Here is a 21,867-nt window from a genome sequence, read left to right as displayed (position 1 = left end):
ACATTGTATAATCTGGTGTCTGCCTAATGGCGCGGATATTATAGACTGGACAACGCTTTTCTAAAACGTGACTTACCAGCAGGGACCCTTGTGGCGATCAACTTCCCGCAGAACCGACAGCGTATCATGCTACGGCCACATTCGTCACAGTACAAGGTATGACCACAAGGTGTGAAAGACGTGCTGGCACGCGCTTCAAGGCAGTTTTTACATTTTCCGCCGCTCACATGCCTGTGGGAATGGTACAAAGATAGTTGAAATATGCCAGCCAAAATGTCTCGAAGGTTTAGAATTCAGAGGCCTGGGTGCGTGGCCGTCCACAAAGCTTTAGCTGGATGCGATAGTCTGAAATTTCTGTCAGCCCCTGATTTAATATGAACGGTACCATTGGCATTGACTCATTGGACCAAAACAAATTTACAGGTTTTAGCGTGACTGGAATCGCTAAATGGGGGAGCGACCACAATGATTCTGTATGAAATATAGGGAAATAATTCCAATAGCAGGTAGCACTGCACCTGTATCCTACGCGTGTAGCTGCTGGGTATTTTGATAGTACATTATATAGTGCATCGTATTTTTCAGGCAACGTCACAGTATTATGTTGAAGAAAAAAACCACCCATCATTTTAGTTACAAAACCCCTAAAGCGGTATTTCGCATCACATTTACGATTAAGCGGCAGTACGTGTATAACTTGCAAAAGGCCCTAACAATATTCTGAAACAGCGACTGCCAGCGTTGACGTTAAATATATTACAAGTAAAAGAACAATGGGCTCAACCGTTATTTTTTCGGCAGAAGTGACCAGAGCGAACCCAACATCTTTCAGTCATTTGAAAGCAAAGTCAGAGATTAAAATTCTTGTAAAAATCACTCCTTATACATACCGCTAAACTTTCAAGTTAGCCCTTGAAGTTATTACATAATACTCATTGCTACCTGAATATTATCGACAAATTGTGAACCTCCAGTGGTACCTGGTGACTACTAAAAACAATACCAGACCTATTGATTTGTGAGAGCAAGGTACTCAGAAAGTGCGATCAAGAGGGTTTTATAGAAGCCTTTACTGGAAAGCTGCTTTTTATTTAAGCGCACTATGCATCAACACTAAAATTGCTTTCTTTCAAACCATAAAAAAGACAGCCAAGAGAAAGCTTGTTCAACGGCATTTGGCATGCAACTAACGATAGACTACTGTATATATTGAGCCAAGCAGCGTAAGAAAAAGGCCTGCTCACCTTTTTTCTACAGACAAGAAAGCAAGAAGATCCACAGCAGGCTCCTGCAGATTGCAAGCGAGGTTCACCGGAGTGATTCCTGCCTCGTCATGGCAATGAATGTCCGCACCGCTCCATACTAGGAAGCAGGCCACCAAAATTCTCTCATCAACATCAGCGTGACCACGGTGCTGAATTTTCTTCTGTACCTGTGCAACGTGCCGAATAATTTGTTATGACTAATCCAAACAACAAGAGAGGATGTTTTGCTTCTCAGGGGGATATGCAGGGTTCTATAAGTTGATGGATTGAGTGAAAGTTCATCTACTTCTTTGCACACATAGTCAAGAACAGCGTTAAACCTAATAGCCGAAGGATAGTTTAGGGTCCACAAACAAAACACAATGGCACTGCGGTGACGGTAATTCGAAGCTTATATACTTAAACTTGCCACAGACATCCCTCATGAACAAACGTGCAGAAGGCTTATACACCAAGTGTACAAAAAAACGTTGGCATTTATTCAATGTACACGGGCACATAACCAAAACACAGCATATTTACAGAATGCAGAATACAGAATATTTACAGAATACAAAATAAAAAAAAACACAGAACATACAGAATACTTTGGTACATATGCAAAATGCATTGGGACTCCGTTTGCAGCAGTGCGTTTACGGTACACTGGTATATCGTATGGGCTTCAAAGTAAAATCAAAACTGGACTCTTCATTTCATCACCCGGTCAAGCACTGTCAAACCGTCTTAAACGCCAACATAATCCTCATCTGCTGAGCTTCATGTCATTAAACAAGCACTTCGCTACAGTCTCCGCTACTGTCTTCGAATCTTTACCGATTCGAAGATAGTGCTACAAACTCTTCAACGTGCTAGCTGCTTCAGAATTCACGAACATATATAACTTTGTGTCTCCTACCTAAATCATCTAGTCTGCGTCGCCGGGTATCGCATGATACTGCAGTGGATCGCTGCATACTGAGGCATCACAGGCAACTAAAAAGCACATGAGGGTGCCAAGAGAGGATTGGCGACTGTGGATAGTGAGGAACATTTTGTTCACAAAGCATGATGCCGTGAGACTAGCAAAGGAGCTTGTTTTCAGAGAAAGAAGCACCTTCTGCTCTTTCCCGAAAAACCAGCACCTATTGCTGCATCATGCGATCCTACTTGGGTAATGGGGCTACAGGAGCGAATTCCACGTCGGCTACAGACTTTGTTCCATGAATGCGTATCAACGTTGCTCTCACAAATACCTAGCGGTATCGCATTGGCTTAACCTCAAACCCGCATTGCGACAACTGCGGTCCACCGGAAAAAGTCAAACATACCTTACTGGAGTGCCCTACATACAGCCATGCAATAAATGACCTCGCAGAGAAGATCGAGTGTCTTTACCGTAGTTTCCTAACTTTAAAAGCACTTTTAGGACCATGGCCATCTCCCTCACCTCAGTGTAAAGTGCTAGCCACGTTAATTTGAATACCTCAATGACATCGGTATCGCTGGGATGATATATAGCCAGAATAAACCTGCACTGTGTAACCGTCTATAGTCTTCCCACATGTCGCACTGACGGTCCCCAACACACACGCTACCTCCTGCTTTTTACATGTTTTATTTCCGTCCTTCTTCTCTCCCTTCCGCCTTACTCCCTAATGTAACTTTATTCCGTCCTCCCTCCACCCCCACCCCGCAGAGTAGCATGTAGGCGTTAACAAGCCAGCAGACCTCTCTGCTTTCCCCCAATAAAGACCTTTCTCTCTTTTTCTCAATACTTGTCAAAGAGGTTTGTGCAAAAGAGAGGCGTGTAAGAAGAAAACGCAATGGCATGTTTAGTATCAATGACTCACAATCGTGGGCTAGTGTTCATTTTTAAGGATTTATTTAGGCAGGTGTAGTTTCATGTTGTAACTAAACTTTTTTATTCATTGATTTTGTATGGTATATCGGTGTGGGGGAGGGAGGACGGAAAACTTTTTATTCATTGATTTTATATGGTATATCGTATATCTTCGCCCTAAAAACTCTAGCACTCGCTTCCCGTACACATTACTAATGGGTGCCAGGCTAAGGTGGCCAACCGCATAATTCATTTGGCCCCATAACGAATAAACTAATGATCTGCCGAAATGATGATTATAAAGAAAGTTCTCTATTTTGAAACGTAAATGATCAAATTTCCAAACATTAGGTTTCTGAAAAGGGTGTTTGCTAGGTGCCGCTTGTTTCGAGTGGGTGATTGTTCTCAAAGCCCGTTTTTCAAGCGGCGAATATGATTAAGATATGCATTGTACCTCCATCCCCGAGAAACCATGTAATCGGATTGGCCACTACTCCATAAAGCATAGCAAGGTGTTTTAGTACTGTTTATAAAACAAGTAACTGGCTTGTAGTAAAGCGTAACAAACAGATGCTAGCTTTGCACGCACAGCATGGACAAGATTCCCGCAATGCGTATGAGTATTCTTGAGGCCACAGCTGAAAAGACAGCGCAGGGCAACATAGTATTCGCTGAGAAGCCGCGTAAACTATGGCTAGAAGAAGTTCAGCATATGCCATGATGTTTCTGTCCTTTTGGTAAATACGTGTCGTAAATACACCTTCGCCTTCATGTCTTCCTCGCCATGATATCATTCTCAAGGTTGACAGATATCGCTCACGCCCTGTCGCTTTGACTTGTCAATCAGCAGGCTTCGTGAAACTTTTGCACGCACTCCTGTATGCGTCTTCATATTCATCTCGCCAGCATCCCTCCGCCCAGAAAGGCGGCGACTCCGCTGCTGGTCTGGTACCAAGCCCGTGGCCCTGGCGTGTTGTCTGGCGCTGACAATATTGACGTGGAAGAGTTTCTATATTTAAGGGTGGATTAGCGCCCACAACTGTTAGTAAGCCGTGCTCAAGCTTGTCAACATCATTTCAGTGTACAATAATAAAATGGCCGCTGTCTGACACCCAGCAAGTTGCGCATGCACGTCTTATTAACTGCGAAAGTTTGTGCTTCATAAATATTCATGCTCCGCCTGCGGAAAACAAGGGAGGTTGAGGTACTTCCGCTACGTGCAATCCCTGGCTTTGACAAGCATGCGTTTATGATAACCGAATAGGGGTATCAGATTGACCCGGTAGTTTTAAAATTATCAGGTTATATTGCAAATTTTGTAAATAGGACCCCACTCATACCTCTTTCGTCGCTTTTTTATCCCCCTTCTGTCTTCCTTTATCTTTTTCTATTCCACTTTCTCCATGCCCCTTCCACTTCTATTACACTCCTATTCACTGTTAATTGGTTGTAGGGTGTAACGCACCGACGCAACGCAGGCGATGATGCGCGCCGTAGTGGAGGGCTCCGGATTACTTTTGACCACCGGGGGATCTTTAACGTGCGCCGAAATCTCGTACACACGGGCGTTTTAGCATTTCGCCTCCACAGAAAAGCGGCCGCTACGGCTGGGAATCGAACCCGCGGCTTTGTGCTCAGCAGCACAACGCAGCCACTGCGTTGTGCTGCTATGGTATCTCTAAGCAGAGACTGAGCTACCGCGGTGGGTTATTCACTGTTTCTCTCCCTCGTGTATGCCAACACCAATTTATTTCTTCTCTGCTGCCTCCGATTCCATTACCATCGCCAAATTCCTTCCCTTTCTCACCGAATCTACACGCTGAAGAAAACCACTAGTAAAAGGTTTGTAAGCGGCTGTACTATCTAACTCTTTTCGAATTTTCCGAGAAGGGTACGTAGGTGCTGGCACTATTCATTGGCGCTACATTTATGCTAGAGTTACTAGTCTAGACCATGCACATAGTAACTCATGCTTGTTTGCCACAAATATTCGTTGGCACTAACAAACTTTTATAACTAATTGACCAGAATAAGTATAGCACTTTTCCCACTCTACCTCAAGATATAAAAGGTCCTTAAAAATGCAGATGCTGACTGGTATATGCTCACATAAAGATGCATAAGTAACAATTCTCGCTAGAACATTTCTGCTTCGCGACAAGCCCACCAACTTCATCGGAGGACGTTCCGCTGCTGGCTACAAAAGCAACAAGGGCACACGTATTTCTGAGGTAAGTAAGCTGTTCTTATTCTCCCAGTGCACCCCGTTCTTTTTCTTGCTCAATTTAGTTGTTGTAAAGTGCGATATGGGCGTGTTGAATGTGCCTCTATGTCGTGCTACACGCTCAATCAATCCAGATTCTCAGGCATAGGTGCGCTGCTCACACCGTACTACTTTAAGGTGTTCACAAGCAGACCCTTTTTTCATCCTTATACCTTGTCTTAGGTAAACCCTTATTTAAAGGTGTGTCATGGGACAAGGTTTTTGCTCTCTTTGCGGCCAAAAAGTGTTCAAAAGGTTTAGTGCGCACACACTCCAGTGATTATGGTCGCGCTGTTAATGGGTTATGCATGACCAGGTAGTAACAGCGTGTAGATAAGGGGAGTAATTTCATTGGGACATTCCTGCTGAAGGGAATGGGGCTTGCAGCCAGCTTAAGTTAGTTCACTTACGAGTGCTACATTTACTACCCCCAGCTTCTACGCACCTAGTTTTTTCTGACAAGTGACTGGTTAGTGTTCTGTTAGTAAAGGCAACCACCTTATTTACGAGTGCACTCCTTCCCAGCGCATAGCCTGCCGAGTTTTAGGGGCGAAGCTCCTAAAGCCGTGGGTCTGTCCATTCCTTGTGTCTCGTGGTACGTGACCGCCTCCGCCTAATTCGATGACTCACTCGCAGGTGGCGCTACGTGACCGCCTAGTTCGATGACTCACTCGCAGGTGGCGCTACGTGACAGCCTAGTTCGATGACTCACTCGCAGGTGGCGCTGGTGTGAGTGACGTCATGATGACGTCACTCGCACGTGACTGACACTATAAAAGGCAATCGCTATTGATGCGCTTCCTCTTTCGCAACGAGTCACCGGATGGAGGAGGTGGTTGTTGACAAGGCTGCGGAGCGGAGGGCGCGCAGGGCGGCGGCAGCGCGCGCTCGCCGACAGGATCTTGCCGTGCGCGAAAGAGAGGCCGAAGCATCTCGTCTAGAAAGTCGCGCTTAACCCTTTCAGCCCTGGATTTTTTATTTCAAGCGCTAATTGTTTTTATGCATTTTTTCGTGCAGCTTTGGACATCAGAAGCACTGAAATGAAAAATTACGCTAATAGTGCAAGTATTTATTAATTTACAGGCACGTTAATTAATTAGGTCATTAGGCAATTAAAAAATTTCTTTTTTGTAAAAAAGTTTTTTTTTTTCATTTTTTCGGAAAGCCTATGATACCCTGATCTTACAGAAAAAAATATGAAGCTGGTAATCCAAGTATTTACAGATTTATAGACATTTTGACGAACCGGAATTTCCGTTTCCTTACTCGCGCGGTCGTCATATCCTATGTTCACTGAAGCTTCGTCTTTTTCATATCGTCCAGCCTCGCGAAATCTCAACAATGCTGGTGTCTATTGCAAGAGGCAACCTTGAACAACCCTCAGCCTGAAAACTAGCAGTTTTGGTTTTGTTGTTAGGGCGCTAGAGGATATTATGTGTTGTGTCGTCAAATGACGACGCCAGGGCCGAAAGGGTTAAACCGCGCGTCGGCAGCTTCGGGCTGAGCTCGCTTGATGCGTTTCGCAGCCGCCTCGCGAGTTCTCACTGCATCGGGGTTTGCCTGCCGATACGAGCGCTTGCTTGCAGCCTCACGAACCCTACAACAACAACAACAAACGATCAAGAACAAAATAAAAGAACAAAATAAAAGTTGATTTGTACAATGTACGCACACAGTCTAACGTCTTTCTTAATGATGTAATGGGCGAACTTTCACGGGAGAGTTACGGTTACCGATGATCTCCCCCTCTCGAGCTTCACCCCACTTATCATCATTCATTCCGTGGATATGGCATAATTTTTTTTTTGTTCCCGCCGATTTTTCACAATTTTTCCCGGCCTACCCTGGTTGCACCACTATTCCCTTCACTTCTTCTATCGCACTTCCTTTTCCTCATCTATCCAGCTGATGTCGCCGACAGTTGATCCAGCTGATGTCACCGGGGTTATCTCTGACTCTATCGCTGATCATTTGCCTATTTTTATTGCCCTTCGAAACCAGTTGTCCACGAATGCTAAGTCACTTGGTACTGTGCCCAACACTAAGGTTGATTAATCTCTGTTCCATTGTTTGTAAGAACAAACAGATTTTAATCTTATCTACGATGATAATATTGATACCTAATATCAGAACTTTACTGGTTCTCTAATTCGTATCTTAACCCAGAGCACCAAAACTATGAATACTCCGAGATATTCTATACCTATATGCCCCTGGATGACATACTTTATTTTTACTACTCTTAAGAGAAAGGACCACTGGTACAATAAATGTAAACAGAATAAACATAATATATATTACCATACCCAATACAAACGCCTCAGGAACGCTTCGGTTTCTATGATGAGAAAAAGAAAGCGCGAGTACTATTCATCTGTCATCGAACAAGCGGATGGGGATAGGAGAAAAATTTGGGATATTGTCAATGATGCCGTTAGCTTAAAATCAAAGCCACAAATACAGCCTGATTTAGTCGACCAGAATACAGTAAACTCTTTTAATGATTTTTTTACCAACGTGGGCCCAGAGCTGGCCAAACAAATACATCCTATAAATAATTCAAAGCCACCACTGCAACCTATTTCAAACAGTTATGTAATAAATGATATTGAACTGCATGAAATCATAGCCGTAGTTAAAATGCTTCATTCAAGAAAAGCCCCTGGGATAGACAGGTTTTCAGTCAAGTTATTCAAAGATAATATCGATATTCTCGCTCCGCATCTTCGGAATGTATTTAACCACTCGCTAGAAACCGGAATCTACGCTCACCAAATTAAAACCGCTAAATTAGTTCCTCTTTTCAAGGAAGGCGACAAACTAAAACCTAGCAGTTATAGACCCATTTCGGTGTTAAGTGTTATAAATACCATATTAGAGAAACTTCTCAGCAGTCATATTAGGAAATATATATCAGAGTACAACATTAAAGTCCCAGTCAGCATGGCTTTACACCAAAAAGATCTACATCCACAGCAGTACTCGTTCTAAGCCAAATTCTCAACATTGCTCTTCACAACAATAATATAGCCGTAGTAGTATATTTAGACATAAAAAAGGCCTTCGACACAGTTAATCATGCCAAATTATTGAGTGAACGTTACAATTATTGTTTTAGGGGTAAGATACATTAATTGTTAGCCAGTTATTTATCTGATCGCAGACAATGCGTGACAATTAGGAACTTCATATCTGACCCACAAACAGTATTAACCGGGTTACCTCAGGGCTCAGTATTGGCGCCCATTCTATTCTCCTTGTACATAAACGACTTTCCATCAATTTTGGAAAACTCACAGGCATTAATGTACGCTGATGATACGACTCTTATTTTCACAGGCGCGACGATCGAAGAAATTCAGCCTAAAATAAACCACGATCTCAGAAGTGTACTAGCGTGGTTCAACAACAACCATCTCTCCCTTAATCTTGATAAAACTAAATACACGATCTTTCACTCAAGGCGAAAACAATTAGGTTCCAATTTGTTATCTATTTCCTTAAACAACAAACAACTTCAGCATGTGTCTTCCTAGAAGTACTTGGGCATGATCTTCGAATCGGATATGCACTGGAAGTCGCAAATCCAACACGTCTGTTCAAAGCTGGCTTATGGGTGTCATATCTTACTAAAAGCTCGTGAATGTTTTAATTTGGCCATACTACGGATATTGTACTTCGCTTTTGTGTATAGCCACTTGAGTTATTGCTGGAATCCTGGGGCGGCACAGATATCACATATCTGGAACAGGTTATTCTGATACAAAAGCGCGGCTTAAGAATTATGACGTTTTCAAATTCAATAGAACCTAGCAGACCTCTTTTCCAGCTAACACGAATATTAACCTTTACCCTTGTGTACAAGCAAAAAATTACTCTAACAATTGATAATATAGTGCCACATAGTGATCCGTTGCAGTTGAGTATATTTTTCTCCCCTAAAGTAAACACCAAAGCTGCAACTAATAACCAATGCCGAGCCTGTTTGCCGTAACACCTACAGACAAAGATTATTTCAATTCAATGTCGCCCATATTTGGAACAGTATACCTAATAACGTCAGGAATAAAACTAACTTCTCTCTGGCTTTAAAACTGCATCTAATAAGTGTGTATAAATAATGATCAATTGTCTTTTTTATTGATATGTGACGGGTATGTTTATTATGTATGTTATAATATACGATGTGTCAAATATTTTGTTGTGATGGGTTAAACATTTGATATGTTCATTTCGCTGCTTTTTACTAACCAATGTGTTCGTTTTTGCCGCTGTAAAGATAGCGTATTTAGTACTGGACCCACGACTAGCCTGTTGGCTATGGGTCCAAACACTGTCTTGAATATTTTTGTAAACCTATTACATGAATAAACTGAAAGAAAGAAAGAAAGGAATCACTGATCTATTCTCAATTGGGAAGCAGTACTAAGTCATTAGCCTAGCTGTAACAATCAACTAGATCCCCTCTTCGCCCCCCCCCCCCTTCATTTGTGCCTCGAACCGCAATCACTTCTCCTCAGGTCATACCTTACGAGAGCTCAATTTTCGTTCGCTACCTGCTGAACTGAAAATGGGATTGAAGTGGCATGAAAAAGAAGAAGGTGTTTGGGTACTGAATAAAAACACTATAAATATCTGTCCAGTGGAAGCTCGCGCAGGGGTGACGTGCGACTATAAACTGCCGAGGGTTCAGACGAACAGTCCTTTGTTTTGTGCCCTACAACTGCTCCAAAACACGATTGCTCTCACGTTTGCACATTTTTGATGCCTACTCTTGCTCGAGGTATAGGCGCAGCTTTCAAGTAGTTGTTGACTGTGGTGTGAACATTTACTCTTACACGATGTAGTCAAACCAATCCGAACTGTGCGCATGCCTGTCGTCTAATGATGCTAAAAATTGAATTACACTGCAATTCGTGCCTGCGGTCTTGAAAGTTTGACGATTGACGTTTTTATTACTAGCATTACCGATTGGAATGCGCGCTGGCACAGTCATCACTCCTACAAGTGATTACCTTGTAATATTGTGTGTGGTAAAGGCAAGTATAGAACTCTAGCCACAGAAAACAAACCATCAACTATCAGGAGATAATCTCAATTTGTCGGTATCATTTTTTCAGGCGAGAATGACACATTATTGGCCCAAAGTGCTAAAAATTACAGGTACTGAGAGAGCCTAAGAATGTTTTCATAAAAAGTCAGGGTATACCTTGTATGTTTTCCTTGCAAAATTACAACACGGAGACGAGGCGGTAAAAACGTTAGTACACCAAGGAATATCTGACAAAAGTATGCGTGAAAATATTGTATACAAACTATTACTCAGAAGTAGTATGGAGGACATGGAAAAATCCATACAAGTAAATTGACTAAGCTTTTTGTTACGAAAGACGACGGTGTGGGCGTACCTAATTAACGCAGATGCATTAAAAGATCTTATCTTGCTTGTCAAACACTCAATGCTACTTTTGATTTCGATTGAACTGCGAAACTACTGTCAATAAGCTTTAAAAAATAATTTTACCAATTACTGCCTGCCTTAAAAGGCATCGGTCCCAGCCAAGGCTATAGACGTTGTTAAGATATGAACCGAAATTAAAGCGCATTTTCTATTACCAATGAGTGCAAATGAAATATGGAATGTTCTTACTTCCCTCAGCTGTTGTAACTTACAGATGCAGATGAACTCCAGACTCGGCCATGAAGGACGTACTGAATTCAGTATTGCGGGTTCTGAACACGAATTTATGCTTAATTTTGGAAGTAGCATTGGCCCTTAACGACCGCAGATAGGCAAACCCACTGATATAAGTTTTCTTAAGGATGGCGGCAAAAACAGTTTGCAAATGATTAGGCCAGTTTTCAAACCATCAGTTATCTAACTTTAAAAATGTAGTACATAACGACGTGCTCTTTGTACACATATGTAAAATATTTACCAATTCCCAGTTTAGGTTTACGGAGTGCTTATTCACCTAATCCGCTCTCTTGGCACAGAAGGAAATTATTCTTGAAAAGAACTTGAGACCCGAGATATTCATAAATAACCACAAGGCTAGTGACCTAATTTACGACTTATCTATTTTGCAAAAACTGCGTCATTATAACCTCCAACGCACCTATTGGAAATAGAATAATCAAATCTTTAGTATAACAGTAAATTGACCTTCTTAATGAATGCAATTCACTTCTTTAAAGAGTTTCGTTGGAGATACCCAGAGAAGCAATCTGATAATTTTTTGTTTTCTGCGCTTACAAAAAGGATGTATTTAACATTGATAATACAGCCAAATTTGTCATATATTGTGCTATTACAATAGTTTTTCTTAGCAGTTCAGATTCAAGTTGCCTTGTCACTCATGCAAATACATACTTAAGAAGTGTCATAATGAATTCTCTGGAAGTGTCTATAAATAAATAAAACAAGAAAACGGCCTTCTATTGCAAGAAATGGGAGTCGAAACTGTCTTTCTGAAAAATACAGGGACATTGAGCTCGTGCCTGTTTGTAGACGCTTTCGTGTTCTTCCCGATAAAGGTGTCATTGCAGTTTTACGTAGATTCTGTTGTTCGTGAGATTTGCAGGGTCGGCGGTGCCCGGTATAGAAAAGATTTTGTTTACACAAATGTCTTAAACTTTAAATTTATACTTTAGTATTTTTATCTTATGTTCAGTTCTACTATCTCGTGTGAGGGAACCCTCCACCCCCCCTCAAACTTCACTAAAATAGTATGCTGCAAGAACACGCTTGAATAATTGCACACGCAGCATATAATACCCAGTGGTACTCTATGTAAGTGATGAAATCCTTGTTTCAATGAACGACTATTACAAAACTACACTAATCAAACGGTACAAATGTCACCTCGAAAAAAGTTAGTTTTTGAAAACATATTTCAGGCCTAACAATAGAAACACTCGAGTGATTTCCGCAATTTTGAAAGCTCGGAAGTGCACCGAGCTCGCACGAAATACGGCACAGATATGGTAAGCCAAAGCTTTCTAATTTATATAAGCAAGCTTTAGCACTGAATAGTTCTGGGTGAATTAAGTACTGGATTTTGACATTTGATGTAACCTAAATATTCTGTAGTCTAAATCATTGCAAGTTATAAGAGTTCATTTTTTATATCAACGTGAGCTGTTCAATTGACAGACACTAATTCAGTGTTTGTATAACTATTTATTGGTGTTATTTTTCTCTTCTGTGATTTTAATTTGAATCCTAGCTTTACATCTGGCTTTATTTTTATCGTTCTTGACATGCGTATACGGACATACCTGCTATGAAGCTTTTCATAATTACCATTCGCTGTACTTTCTGTGTTTAAGTAAGGTAGTAACTATATCAATAGCAAACCATGTCGCCGCTTGCATTTCACAGGGGCTATGGGCCACGTTATGCCCGTTTGGCGGCGTTTCATCCAGGGTAGCAAAAACTCACGCTGGTAAAGTAAAAAAAAAACATTGAGTGATTTTTTTAAATTTTCAACTTCCAAGGCACGACCCAAGTACTGTTCTAGGGAATAGCTAAGAAGATGATTTCTGTGCCCGGCGGGAATTTTATCGGACATTAGAAGTAGAAATGGGGTGTTTCTTGTTATGGTCAATACCGCTCTCTGTGCTAAAGATGAGTGTTCTTAATAAACTATCTTCCTTTTGTCGACGTTCTAAGAAAAACGCCAGTGAATAACATATAATCTCGCAGACAAATACGAAAAAGTGGCCACAAAAAGGAACTTAGGGGAAACAAAAAAACACGATGGAGCATTTGGATAGCATGTTTAACATCTTGCAGTATTTCTTTAGGCAAGTTTGGGAATGGCGTTCCGTAAGAATTGTGGTACATACGACTTTCATTCCAGGGCTTCTGGGCAAATCCTGGCATTTGGCTTGTCCCTCACGTCCTTTCATCAAACTGATGTGCAACGCGGTTCGACCATGGCGGTCCCCTTTGTTTATACTCGCACCAGCAAGGAGGAGACACTCGACAACTCTCCAGTGTCCTTTCCGGGCGGCGAGCAGAAGTGCCGTGTCCTGTTGTTGGTTCTTAACATCGACAATACACGCATCCTGTGATGTAAAGAAAAAAATGTAAAAGTAACCTCTACGTTGGAAATACCGAACAGCTTTGTATACACGAGCAAGAATGCATGAGTACGCCCGGAAGGTGGTAGGAGGTGTTGAAATCGTAAAGAACTGTCCGGGAAATAGATATAGCAGTTTTTAGAAATTTTCCCAGCGGAATGTCGCGCATATAACTTCACACATTAATCCTTTGGAAGCAGCATGGTAAGTTGATTGAGCAAGGGCTACTAAACCTGTCCTGGCAACACGGTTTGCTGGTGACATTCGAGTGCGTCAGTCTAGTCTATCATGTATGTACACGTTATATTAAGTATACTTTTAAATATGTGTGTGTCTTATCTCCTGCCTGTATCACTCACTTTGACGGCGATGCAGGAAACAACACAACAAAATAACCCGCCTCACAGCACACAGGCGCATGCTCAACTTACGCTGATTGCTGCGAGTTACGTAGTGCACGCTGTGGCACAGGAAGATGCATTCACTCCGCCGTGAGCAAGGCAAGTAAGCACACACTTCACCGAGTTCTCCCTTAGTCGCATCTAGAGTGTTGTAAGTAACTAAACAATTGCGCCAGATGCAAAATATCATTTTTAACTTGAGCAGAGAAGGGCTTCTAGAAATGTCTGAACGATTTGAAAAAACATATAATGGTGACAACCTTCTTTTTCTACCTAAACCGCGAAACAATAACAACTAAGATATTTGGAGATATCCAAGGCAGGCCTGGTTTACGTCTGCTTTAAATAAACAACTAATGAGTGATACTGTCCTCAGACGAGCACATTTGACGTGGCTACGGGACCTTTGTGCGCAATATCCCCTTGACGAAGTACTGACATGTGGAGACTTCAATGTGGAACGTCGTGATTTGGCCTCATGACATAGTCCGTCGGAAGCTCTTCAGCGACAAAACTGAAACTGCGGGCCTCGTACATTCTTATGGTATTTAAAATTCTAAATGGGCTCCACGCGGCCCGGCAGGACAGATCCCCTGAGTTGAAGTAGAACACTTCTGGCATTGTGCTCGAGAAGCGAAGAAGGCTGGATATTATGGTGGCAACCATTACCCAATTTGCCTTAAACTCAATATTTAAGTCCGGACAAAACCTACACGACAACCTAAACCTGTGAATTGATACAAATTCCGGGTTAGTTTGTTTTTTTTCGGTACAGAAATGCCATTTCACGCCAACCGTTCGCATTCAGCACGAAAACAACTGGACCTATTGTGGTCACCAAGAGCCTACCCACGCCACATCAACATCAGTTTAACCTGAAGAACACGAGGCAGCTGCTGTACCTTGCTGACCTTGCTGGCGGACGGCGGTATGTATCCCTTATCGGGGTGCGAGACGAGATTGCGAAAGCTCAAAGCTACGCAAAACGACTTGCTTGCGGACGAGGGGTGACTAGTGGGCTTCTTTAGAAGAAAGTACTGACCTCCGAAAACACCAGCAAATGTTTCGAGCCCTAAAACCGTGACCGCAAACATGGAAACCCCGTGCAACCAATCTCTACCTATTAAATGGAGTATCAGACTGGATGACTGGCTCACAGACTGATTCGTCAACGCCAAGTCAAAACTGCTGACCTAGTAACTTGAACCTTTAGGGGTATTTCTCTTCTACAGCGTATTGGCTCACTAACGCGGGATTTCTTAAAATCAGACCACTGAGAGATAAAAGGGGAATATTGTATTTGCCAAAGTTCGTGATTATCTCGCTCACCCGCTAAGATAACGAAGAGCATGTCAATGTAGCCTGTAAAAATATCTAAAAGGTTGCCTTACGGCTTCGTCCTAACCAACACTACTGGCGAAAATTTGCATTTCGAAGCTAATTGGATGTTCTTATGGAAAACCTGAGTGTATAATTTACTCCTTGGAAGGTATAATTGGTTTCTGGTGGCCGGCTAGGCAGTACACGTAGCATCCTGCTGGCCATAGACGTTCGCAAGGCCTTCGAATCCGTCACCGACCAACCATTATGAAGCATTGGAAAACGCTTGTTTAGGCACACGTATGGTGAACATTCTTTCGGCGGTATTGCAGGACTGCATACTTGAGATATTTAGCGGGCGTGAGCAACCACATCACAACAAAAATACGGTAGGAGTGCCTGAAGGGGCAATGCTCCCACCAACAAAGTTATTATAGGTCTTCCAAATTGCCTTACTGACATTATAACGACGGTCATTTTATAATGTACGCAGATTACGTAACCATAGGGACGGACTGAGGGCAGCATGCCAGAATATAACAACCAGTAAAGGCCGTTCAAACAGCCCTGAAAGCACACATCGCATACATCGTCTGTGACGACGCAGTAGATTCTCCTGCACTCTTAAAAAGGTTGTGGCATTCGCTAATGAAACACTAACAATTTTCTTGTCCCAGTATACACTAGGTACTTAGTAACTGGAGGTAGTGAATGCAGCACTATCCAGGGTTGGCAACTGAACCATGCAGTAAGTACCACTAGCTCCATGAACAAAGTCATAGCGATAATACTCTTCTGAGCTACATCCGTTTACTAACGGGCCATACATAACCTAGTCATAATCACGAGCTTAATCTGGGGTTTACTACTTCCTACACCCTTAACGTCCTAACCTTGTCGTTGCTAGTGGTAGAGCCTACGTACCGTACCGCGGGGAAGTAACGTTCTAAATGAGTTAGTAAGAACGGCCGTTACTACTGCTTTACGACCTTTTTCATAAGAGGTCACGAGAAGATGGTCACAGGAAGAAACAGCCAAAGTCAGTTCCTAGCTGGGATACCGAATTAATCCTAAGATTACCTGCCTGCCCACTTCGCATCCTGGGGATATTGTTCCACGCTGAGCTTACAGGGCGCCCGCTTCATGTACTAAGGTCCTTCCTTCATCTTATTCGGAGGATTGCGCATCAATTGGGGGGAAGGAACCAAAGTGGCCGGCATGTTAGTAACAGTAATTCTAAAATCACGCGCCTGTTATGAAGCCTCTTATAATCTCCATGAAGCGTAAAAGAAACAGCTAGAGGTGTTACACAGGTCATCCATGCATGTTATTGCAGACGTTTTCCGGCACACATGAACAGAACAGCTCTATCATTTTTTCCGGCCTTCCTACAGTGAATTCGACTATTGAAGATTAGGTTTGCAATTACTGAAGGCGGCCCATATGGGCTGACACTTGCCAATAGCGGTTATTGTTGGCGGTGCACTCCTCTTCTGCAGCATACCCACCTGTCAAGCACTATTCACAAGATTCCACCATTACAGGATCACAGTGTCACCTGGAGAAAGTGATTACTTGTAAGGTGAGTAGAGCGTCGCATAATTATCAATGATTCGTTCGAGCTACCTGCACAGACGTTGTTCCTGAGGCGACGAAACGAACAACTACAATGGCAACCAATTTGTTCCACCGCCTGCGACGTGCGAATAGAGCGGAGTTTGGCGCACATCAGGCGGTTTCTGTAGATATTTGGCTGTAACTTTTATGGGATCACTGCTGTATTTCTGTTAGTTTACTCTTCACAGCAGCGGCAGGTTTCTTGACTGAGCAACAATAGCAACTGATTTTCGCAGAATGGAGGACTTAGAGGAGCCATGAAGAGACAATACAACTAGAATTTGAAAGAACTAGGATTCAGTATCTCACTCAGCTCCATTAAAGCCACAAAAGATGTTCTTTAACGAAACAAAAGCAAGAAGTATTTTAAACATTTCAAATTTTGCGCCACAGTGACTTGTTATGACCAAGAATGACGTCATACGCGCCAACAATAAAACATAATTTTCAGTGCGTTAACGGCCCATTAGCATTCAAGTGATGCGGTCAAATAGACCTAGAGGCCCCATTACAGACGTCCTGTCATGTGTCGTCGCGACAGGTAAGTTAGGCTGCCGCCAATCGCACAAACAAGGTTCCGTAACGTCATAGAAAAGTTGCGGGAAATTGGCTAGGGGGTCGCGACGGCTTCACGCGTTTTCTTTAATAACTCCGCTATTTGTTCGAAGGTTGCGATGATATTGGTATTATTGTTATCGGAACTAAACAGTCTTTCTAATAAACCCAACATGTATTTTATCTTCATGGCTCCTTTAAGGCTTAGACGTTCATATAAGGAGGCAATCACGTACATAGATGAAATCTTAACTGTCTAACACAGTAAACTGGCTTTAGTTTGTTACTGTAAAGCTTTGCGACATGAAACCAGACGTGGTGCAGACAGGTAACTCCTGCTGACACCATCATGCGTCATAAACTGTGACTTGTGGGACGTTTTTCTCTGAACAATAACAGACACCAAGTAATGGCTCCCTACCTGTTTCAGTAGCGCCTCTACAATGTCGTAGTGGCCACCGTCAGCTGCGAAGTGCAAGGCAGACCATTCTCGATTCTCTTGTTTCAGGTTCACAAGGGCAGACTCCTTTGACAAGATCTTCTCCACGAGGCTGTAGAAGGTAAGAGTGAAAATTGCCGAAAACAAAAACATCAGGGGAAATGTATCTCCTTCACCTCTAACTAAAATGTGTTCGTGCGTGACAGAATTTGAAAGCGCCGATTTGCCGTAAACAAAAGTACCTCAAAGCCACTGAAGACATTTTCCCGCTTTATTGGAAGGTGCAAGTAAAAAATATTTCCTTCAGTTGGTCGCCCACTCGCGCAATTGGCTGTTCGCGGCTTTTTTTAAACGCGCAGCTTTCTATGCCTCAGTGCTACGTCCGTGAGCGCCGACAACACACCGCAGAGGTGCCCCAATGAGAACATCAAAACCACTTGCACTCCCGTCAAGTGTGCTGAAAGAGCGAAGCTTACTGCTTTGCACCAGCAGCCACCTTCCGCAGGCACATACTCGCAAAAATGCCCCAACAAAAAATCCACCTCGAGAAATGCTGAGGTTTATCTATCGTCGTCGTTAGATGGTGCGGTGCATGATTTGGCATTTATAGCTTTTCATGACATTACTTTTTTGCGTAATGTTTTCCGTCTGAATAAATTGAATTGATATTTTTAATCTGTGAGGATTACTGTTAACGCCTCTGATGGTCTGCTCAGCGCAGAGTGCACATGACCACAGCTAAAGGTGGCGTGCAAGGAGACGACGCTGGTCTTTCACCTTAATTGCTATAAAAAATAATTCTGGCAGAAAATTTAGCTAAGCAATCATTTTTCAAGAAATATTTATTACCGAAGAAATTTAATTCATAAAAATGGCTCAATGTTAAAAGCGGAGTGCACTGCTTGGTGCACTGGAACGACGCGACGTTCGGCCGGTGTGCTATTTTTCGCGCCGTTTTTTACTGTGGCGACTGGTCATTGTAATAAAAAACTGGCCCGGACGAGTACGAACGACTAGCCAACTTTCTAGGGACTACATTTCTAGAGACTATGCTTCAGGAGCCTCGCTCTTATCTAAGTTGCTGCTGATTAGGAATGCAGTCAGTTCTCCGGACCACAGTTTCTGGTGGCTATGTAGTGTCCACTGCGAAGAACACTTGTCAATGCTTAAATCTGGACTCGTTGATTGGAGCAGTGAATCATGGCAAAACATTGCGGTAATCAGCGCTGGTCCTGTGAATTCTCTCCAGTGTCGTCTCATGTTACGGCGCTGTTTTATCATGTTTTGCTGCCGAAGCGCCCAGTCATTCCACCGCCCATTACCAGAAGTTGGAAACGTAAGAGAACGTGTGAACACCGCACCCAAAGAGCGGTCTTTTTTTCGTGAAGCTAAAGTATTTCCCTAACGGCAAATACATCCCTATGGAGGCCTCCACTGGTGCTAGCGGCGCCGCTCCCGAGGGCCCAACGCCTTCCCTTCCGCGAATGTGCTCGCTGACCCTCATGTTTAGGTACGGGCGCGCAACTGGTGGTGCCGTGATACGCGACGTGAAGAGGGCGTAGGTAGATTTTATCCTGCGTGTGAATTCTTATTTGGCTAATGCTCCGGAATGACAACAGTACTTATTTTTTGACAGCGCCATGCACAATCGTCTCGGTTACCACCTGAAAGATTAACAGGACAACACTGTTTTGCCTTACAAGGCTCAATGTTGTGAACCGGGCGTCTGTACCTTTGATAACAGTTTTCATCGTGCTGTGTTCCATGCCACAGGGCCAGGAAAACGTTTGTGAAGCTATATCGTCCCGCTCCCATCTCTCTAGACGTTTCACAGGGTTAGTAGCAGGACCGCGCCCTTTAAAGTCTTGCCCTCCCAGGAGACATTCAGTCATTTACCTTTGTCGTCTAACACCACGAAATGTCAGACCACAACTCATATGACATTGCCGCACATTTGGCTATTTCAGCTACAAGGTTCGACGCCACCGCAAACTTGTTGTCGGACAGCAGCACCTCAGTGCTGTGATTCTTCTTGTTGTGCAAAGTGTAGCTGCACTAAGCAGACGGCAGCGACGTTACCCCTCACCCTAGCATCGCTCTCCACCGCCATAAAACTAGCCGCCACGGCCACTGGAGGTGAGGCTGAAGGATATCCATCGTTTTCTAGCACAGCGTCGAACGAAATATACATCGCCAGGATGTATTTTACAAATTAAACCGTAGGTCCAAATCGCCGGAACTTTAACGATAGTTCCGTAGGTACCGCTGCAAACGTCTCTGTGATCAGCCCTGTTTCGCAGGACAGTATTTGTAGAGAGGTGAAGTTTAGGTTGCTGTATGAATCATGGTGTTGGTGGTGAGCCCCTCTGTGTAATTGGGGAATGTTCAGTAAATGTCTTTTTTGTGGGGCATGTATAATCAGTTTGCTGTGTTTCAACCATTTACGAATGATGCTATTCCGTGTCTTAAGAATTTGAAACAGTGTAGGGAACAGGTGACTGCAAATGCGGCATTATTCATCAGGAGAGGACAGCACGATGTGCTCGTCTGAAGACTCTGCTTGTGATGACCGTGCAGTTTCCGTAATGAGTGACACGTAACCTTTCCACAACCTTATGCCAATGAATCACCTCATTCGTGGTTGTTTTGTATCGGTGCGAATACATGTGATTTCTTTTTGTGCTATCATTTTTGCAATCTTTCAACTTGTGTCGCTATCACAATTGGAATGTTGAATTACTGTTATTTTTTCCTGAGTAATTTTTGCATTCTTTCTTTTCTTTTTTTGATTTCTGTTGTGTGTATCGACCTCACAATTTGGAATGTTGAATTACCCTTGTTTTTTTTCCTGTATAATTCTTGTTATTTTTCTTTTTTTTGCCGTTCTGTTGTGGAATATATTGTGTTGCCTGCGATGTATTTTATTTGTTTTTCGCTACTACTGTTTGCTGCTTCAAATATATTTTTTATATGTTCACTATTATAGGAGGTTCCGTTTCAGTTCCTGAATATGGGACCTCCTTCTGTATACAAGAATTTTGGAATCTATAGATTGCCTAATAAAATCCTTTTCTGATTCTGATTCTGACCATGTCTCCTCAAAGAGCCCTATTTGTTGTACATTTTTTCCCAGGAGCCGTCACAAATGTCCTTAAAGCCTTCGCTGAACATAAGAATACCTCCTTCTGCTAAAATGAAAACTGAGGCAGTTCGCATTGCTGGCAGTGGGCCGTTGCAATGACACCAGCGTGCTACCTTCTTGCTTCAGACTTCAATAATTTTTAATACGCTTCCACTTTACTTGATCTCTTTATCAAAGGCAGGAATTCTTAAAGCCAACCATGCGCTGCCACCCCGCCACCTTCCCCTGGCTTTTGGGCACGACTAGCGATCTCCGTTCCCCTGTCAAAAATCGCGCGTTCTAAGTGTATCGCCCATGTTATTTTTGTGCCTTCCAATTTTTTTGTCAAAAGCTATGCACTTCATGTCCAGACATCAGGATCCACCGTTATATACACACGGATGCACTTGAGCACCTGTTTTATATATGAGCTATATAGACGAAGCTGCGATCTTCTGCGGTGCATTTAGGGATCGCAACGTGCATTTTACTATGATTCCGGAATGCCAGGAAAACAGAGGGGCCGCTGGTGGCCCGAACAGCGACCCTGGTGTCCCCAAATAACTTATTCTTCGTTGGGCTTCGTTTCTGCGTGGTTATGCTTGCAGGTTAGGTCAACGTTTCTGCGTGGTTATGCTTCGAGACTCGGTCAAGTTTTCTGCGTGATATCGTCGTTAGTCCCCAAAAAGTAATGAACACACGGTCATGCACACTGTATGCGTGCCAGCGGCTTTATGGTCAAGCTCCAAGAGTTGCGGAGGGCGCAGCAGAACGAGCGTTTGCTGAAACGTTTGAGCTCGTTCAGTGGCGACCGTTCAGCTTCTGTGATCTGGTGTATAGGATTCTAATTAGGAAGTCGATTAACGTTATAACTCCTCGGCACTTTGTCTTCTTGCCTTTCTGCATTATTATTCTGTTCGCACCTTCGAAACTGCACCAGTCTTCACAACAAACGGTAAAGCGAGCCACTTGGCGA

The 21,867-nt window shown here is 43.0% G+C and overlaps 1 protein-coding gene across 1 annotated transcript in view; it reads right to left on the bottom strand.

Annotated features, from left to right (window-relative positions):
• Nucleotides 1-21,867, bottom strand: part of LOC144147060 (uncharacterized) — a 107,974-nt gene that overhangs the window by 36,888 nt on the left and 49,219 nt on the right. Inside the window, exons 9-12 of the mRNA XM_077679094.1 lie at nucleotides 17,753-17,882; nucleotides 13,202-13,423; nucleotides 1,245-1,432; nucleotides 77-231 (exon numbers count right to left, since the gene is read on the bottom strand). Of these exons, the coding sequence (XP_077535220.1) occupies nucleotides 77-231; nucleotides 1,245-1,432; nucleotides 13,202-13,423; nucleotides 17,753-17,882 (695 nt within the window). The remainder of the gene's footprint in view (nucleotides 1-76; nucleotides 232-1,244; nucleotides 1,433-13,201; nucleotides 13,424-17,752; nucleotides 17,883-21,867) is intronic.

This window comes from Haemaphysalis longicornis, unplaced genomic scaffold (genome assembly GCF_048455015.1).
Source record: "Haemaphysalis longicornis isolate Haplotype H1 unplaced genomic scaffold, Haemaphysalis longicornis Haplotype H1 scaffold_7, whole genome shotgun sequence".
NCBI classification, from domain to species: Eukaryota; Metazoa; Arthropoda; class Arachnida; order Ixodida; family Ixodidae; genus Haemaphysalis; species Haemaphysalis longicornis.
Note: the sequence above shows the minus strand (reverse complement) of the source record. Positions and strands in the feature narration are given on the sequence as shown.